This window comes from Oreochromis aureus, linkage group 18 (genome assembly GCF_013358895.1).
Source record: "Oreochromis aureus strain Israel breed Guangdong linkage group 18, ZZ_aureus, whole genome shotgun sequence".
In the NCBI taxonomy this organism is placed as follows: domain Eukaryota; kingdom Metazoa; phylum Chordata; class Actinopteri; order Cichliformes; family Cichlidae; genus Oreochromis; species Oreochromis aureus.
In genome coordinates this window covers 19,081,125-19,086,742 of record NC_052959.1, presented here as the reverse complement: position 1 = coordinate 19,086,742, position 5,618 = coordinate 19,081,125, and the positions used below count along the sequence as shown (strand labels likewise).

The following is a 5,618-nucleotide window of genomic DNA, read 5'->3' as shown; positions in this document are numbered from 1 at the left end:
GACTGAGCAAAGCACAGACGCTTTATTTGGTAGAATTGGAAAGGGTTAGAAGATTACCTGTTAGAAACTGTGTCATTAGTGAGAAGCTTTTAAAAAAAGACCCTAGCAACAAAAAGCTGCAATGTTATATCGTGGTTCAAACTTGGGGAGAACTTTAGGATCACTGTAGAGTCTGTCCTTTCATGCTGTTGAGTTCATTAGTTTACAATGTTTTGAGCCTTTCCTGTTAACTAAATGTTTTAGCTGCTGTAGGTGTACTATACAGCCCAGAAGATGGGTGTTCAATAACAATATAATGGCACAAAGACAACATTTAACAGTCAAAACACATTGCGGTTCCAAAATCCATACACAAAAGACCTTTTTTCTTTAACACTTAAAAAATAAAATGACATCCTGTATTTGTGTACAACTTAGCTTAGAGAATAACTTCACAAGGCAACTATTTAAACACAAGGCTGCTACACAGTGTATAGACGTTCCATGGAAGCCAGTGCTAAATTGAAGTGAAAAAATAAATAACAGAACTTCACCATTACAATGAAACTGCATAAAAGCTACAGAATTAAAGCCTTTTTCTCCATACAGTTTCAACATAATGGCCATATAGATTTTTTCTATAGGATAATATAGCTCAACACCACCAGTATCAGTTATTTTATCATGATCATTATTATTACTTTAGGGCTCTGCTCCATCTGACAGCCAAGTGCTGTGAAAGGCTTTAAATACTCGAAATGCACTGGGATGCTCATTTAGCAATATATGAGCTCAGGTGCAATCAGTTTTAATCTGGCAAACATCCCAGTATTAGTATAGGAAATGAACAGGGATGGTTAGCTGATACGAGACAAAAATAAATATGTCAGGCCGGTAGCATTTGGTGGTTAATTTTTAATCCAGGCCCAACTTAGTAACACACACGTTCAGCAAATTTTATACATTTTCTTTTTGATATTTTGTAGGTATTTCACTCACAGCAAGAGCAGGTGAACTTTCAGTAATGCCCCCAAACTATCAGGGATAATAACCCCAAGAAAAATCTGATGGGATCAATACAACTCCTACTATGCACAGTGTCATCAGATAGTTTCAGCTATTTACAGCAGACATGTGCATATAAAAGTCAGGACATCTATGAAACAAATCTTCTGCACACCTTAATATGAGGCAATACTAAGGGACATAAAATATGAGTCCAAGAGGCCATGTTCACTTGGGTTGGGTTGCTTTCTGTTCTTGTTCAATGGGCTTTGCAAAGTACTCTCTGTACATGGAGAACAGAACACCTGAAAAACAAAAACAAAAAAAGCATGTGAAATGACCCGTGTTTATAGTATTATCATTTCAGGTTCAAACCACAAATCAAAAAGAAAGGAGTGGTTGCAGTTTGGCAGTAAGAACTGAAAGATGACCCACCAACAGTCATTGCTCCCACCACAAAGCCTTGGGCAGCTACACGCATGTGAATCAGGTGCACCGACATTTTTGTATCTCCACGACTTTTCATTTTCATCAGCCTGTAGCCAACAATCGCAACAAATCCAGCCATCCCTGCAAAAAGCAAAAGTCACTAAAACATATCCCCCAAATCCCCTGAAAACTCACTCAATAAACCCCAAAACTTAAACTTTTGTCTTTGTGAGCACATATTTTATTTGCCCTCGTCATAATATGTACTCACCGACTGGGACAAATGGATTCTCCTTTGCCTTTCGCCAGAACTTGGACTCATTCTCCTCATAAGAAGACATCTTGCCTGAAACAAGAACGAGGTCGACTGAGTTCAAACGTTTGTTGGCCGTGTAGCAGTACAGCATGCAAGCTAATTCAGTGCTGATAGAAACCAATAAAACGCATAGAGAAACATGTCAGTAAGCATCACGCTGTGCCTCACAAAAATTCTCGAAAATCAGACTTTAAAAGTCGTTCCCACGTCCGAGAGTCACTATTTATTGGGCATGAAAATTTCAGAGGTGACAGATGAAGGGCACGGACTAGACCTATCTTTCACAGACCTAACATTAAACAACTGTACCTGATATGCACATCACAACAACGCGACACTTTTAAGTAGTATTATATTTAAATATTATATATTTTGAAAGGGAAGAATTTGTATTCAGCTGCGAGGCCTTTCCGTGTGGTGCGGGAGAAAAATGTGGAAAATCAACAACTCGAGAGTTAAGATGAGCTACACTTTAAAAAGCACGTAAAGACACTTCCACCGAACTGAAGAGGGCTCCCTCTTACCTGCTTTAAGGTGTCGTTAGCTGGAAGCACCAGTGAAAGAATTATCCGCGGAGTTCTACGTCTCCTCCGAGCAGCTGCCTGTAGTTATGGAGGAAGTAATAAGCCGGTGTCTACGTGATACACTTCTGCGTGCTACATAACAGTTCCCTCGTACGCATGCCTGACGTCAGCAACCGCTGTGCTGTGTTCACGTTCCAAGATAATGTAGTAAATACAGGCAACGTCTTCGAAAGCCTTGGACCTACAAGCTCCAGAAGGCGGAGAAAGTGGATGAGGTCCTGTTAACATTTTCACAACATGTTCTGGAACACGACCCAGTGTGACCTAGAGTACTGTGTGTATACAAAGGATATGCTGGAGCACTCCCTGTACGTGTTAATGTGCTTTGGTTTTGTTTCAGTTTACTGTACTGTCATTACTGTAAGTCAGGGATGTCAAACTCATTTTACATGGTGGGGGACATAAGTGGGCCAGGCCATTTAATCCTGGAGATATTTTATTATAAGCCAAAAGAAGTGCTAAAGAATTTCAAGAACTTATTTGAACAATCTCATACACTTGCACACTTTTGTACATAAAGTTTCTTTTTGCACAATGCTAACTACACTGAACTACAGGGTAAGTATGTTACAGTTTAAACCGAAACAATAAGTCAATAGGAAAACAAAAATAAGTAGGGTAAGGAAAGAGGTGGTCGGCTGCAAAACAATAACAACTATATCAGTTTAAATAAACTACAGAGTACACTCAGACTGGAAAGCTGTTCTAACAGTTATTTGGCAATATCAGGAAAAAGAAGCTTTTTCATACCCAGTCATAGGGTGTAATAAGTAGCTATAAAAAGTGACAGCACATGACAGTACTGAGGAGCATGAGCAAACTCAGACAGTGGACAGATCACCAGTTAAGCCAGAGGTGATTTTAGCCAGAATACTCAGAGAGCAACTCACACTGATACTGGAAGAACATGTAAGCACCACACAGAACTGAACCTGCTGTGAACCACCATGCCATCCTTTATCACTATAAAAAAATAATTATTAATTCATTGTTGTTTTTTTGTTTTTTGTTTTTTAGTAATGTAAAAGATCAAAAATCTTGATGAGAATAAGAAGAAAATGCTTAAATGAATTCTGAATAAGAGGCTCCATGGCTGTATGAAGACAAGGACAGCTGCTGGACTCTGGTGGCTCGGCTAACAGAATGGCAAGAACTAAAAGTTTAAAAAAGAGAGAGAAAGAGAGATATGTATAAACATGACAGAGTAGTAAATTCAATAGCCAATGATAGACATCTGTGCATCATGATGACCCCTCCCACTCGATTTGTTCTCCTGGTCATGTGCCGGAGGGTTGTAGAGTTGCGGAGGTGGGGCTACAAAAGAGCCACGCCTGACACTAATTCACTGATTTGCTTTAAGGAAACGTTTTGTTTCCGAGGTGTCCTAAATGCAGCGTGAGTGTGGTAAAACGCACTTTGAAAAAAGTAAAAATGGGGGCACATGATGCAAAATAGCTCTCTGCCTGTTTTTTGTAATGTAATGTCAGGTGACATTTTGGGTTATCGGGTTGCAGTTTTAACGAAGCGAGAGAACTGTGAACTAATCTCTATTTAACCGATCGCGGAAGTAGGTGTAAGGGAATCTTCTTGCTTCTCGTGTTCATCTCGGGGATGACGTAACTGTGGCCTCACGTCACGTGCAACGCTTGCAACGTGCTGTTCCATGATGCTGCTGGAACAAAAAAAAGGAAAGAAAAAGAACTCTGTGAACCAAACCTCTCCATCTAATAACAATACACTGAGAACGAGAACTGTGGAGGCTTCACTGTGCCAGAATAAATCACAGTATTTGATTAGAAAATTACTTATTATGATCAATTTAATATCATCAACTCAACTTATATACTATGATTGGTTTGTTGTTGTATCAAAAAATAGTTGTCTGTATTCCTGATGTAAAAGATTTCACTGCACTTTACTTTTTGTAAATTACACTCCAAACAAGCCAATTATCTGAAGCAGAGGAATAAATTGTTTGTTTCTTAACAATAGTAGTTGGCCGTGCCTCTCCAAAAGCTTCTGCACTGTGTTCGGCTTTCTTGAGAATGAACATCAAACGAATCTTTCAAGTCTTAATGAGCCTGTGGTATTTCCTTCATGCAATAATGGTCCAGTTACCACTGATTATATGCCAGAACAGAGTGTACACTGGAGATTAAAGTAGAGATACAAAGGTGGGAGAGCAGCAATCGGCCTTCCAGACAACCTTCTGAGAGCACAATTAAATAAACATGGTTCATATTTATTCCCGTTTCCTTTTAGAGCTTTAGTCTAATACCTTCTGAAGTCCTTTGTACTATACAACCCATAAGATTCTCATGATTCTAATGATTTCAAAAAAGGTGTATTTTAAGAAGTACTGACTAATATACTAATATACTATAACTCTTATCAGTGACCAGGACAAGTCACTGATGCTGTTTAGCACAGACCTGAACCCCGTGATCCAGCTCATTGCAAAGACTGGATACAGATACAGATTTAGAAGCAGACACCAAGCTTTACACAAGGAGGAAACAAGACATCAAATCACAAATCGACCTCACCAGGATCTACTGCAAGGATATCAGGATGTCCTAAAGATATAGTAACTCTGGTAATTGTTAGAAGGCCTTCCTGCAGTAGATAGGCTACAAGTACCTAGACCACAAGTCAGTGAAAATCGCGATGGAGATACTGAGGACGTCAGCTAGATACAAACATCTCCTGAAGGTAAAACGGATGATGTGAGCTTAGTCAGCCTTACATATACGGCCTACCAGCCACAGGAGCACATCGATAAAACAGATATGAAGACATAATGCAAAGTCCAGCATAGAGCTGGGCGATATGACCCAAAATTCATATCTTGATAGTTTTTAGCTGGATGGCGATATAAGATATATATCTCGATATTTTTTTAAAGCCATAAAGTAAGAACAAAAAGAGAGTTCCTAGTCAAAGCTGTGTCCCAGATGTCACACAGGCACTTTTATTAACATACAGCATAGATCATGTACATGAAAAAAACTACTCAAAAATAAATTATGAGCATTTATTAAATAATGATGCTCTATAAATAAAAGAAAACTATGTTGTTTTGTGCATAACAAAGAGCTCACAATTGTGCAGTCAAAATGTAAACTAAAAGACGCTGAGCATAATAACATAGACAGATTTCACAGCTGCTCTGTTCCCAACTTCTACTGCGTGACTGACAGCCTGGAGTTTGAAATCCGCTTCGTAACCATGTCTCTGAACAGGTGTCATTTATGGTCCTTATACACACATAATACGGTAATATTACGTTGAAGCACAGTACGTAT

At 39.0% G+C, this 5,618-nt stretch overlaps 1 protein-coding gene across 1 annotated transcript; it reads right to left on the bottom strand.

Moving 5' to 3' along the window:
* On the bottom strand, window positions 1-2,406 carry higd1a (HIG1 hypoxia inducible domain family, member 1A). The gene is made up of 4 exons (XM_031734735.2): window positions 2,254-2,406; window positions 1,685-1,759; window positions 1,420-1,554; window positions 1-1,289 (listed from the first exon to the last, which is right to left on the bottom strand). The coding sequence occupies exons 2-4, from the start codon at window positions 1,752-1,754 to the stop codon at window positions 1,213-1,215; spliced, it is 282 nt and encodes a 93-aa protein (XP_031590595.1). The 5' UTR covers window positions 1,755-1,759; window positions 2,254-2,406; the 3' UTR covers window positions 1-1,212.
* Window positions 2,407-5,618: the final 3,212 nt, after the last annotated feature.

Excerpts from the sequence above, each read along its gene's own strand:
- higd1a (XM_031734735.2), bottom strand. The coding sequence starts at position 1,754 with ATGTCTTCTTATGAGGAGAATGAGTCCAAGTTCTGGCGAAAGGCAAAG. Across the intron at positions 1,555-1,684 it reads GAATCCATTTGTCCCAGTCG|GGATGGCTGGATTTGTTGCG; the intron begins GTGAGTACATAT and ends TGCTTTTTGCAG. Across the intron at positions 1,290-1,419 it reads GGTGGGAGCAATGACTGTTG|GTGTTCTGTTCTCCATGTAC; the intron begins GTGGGTCATCTT and ends TTTGTTTTTCAG.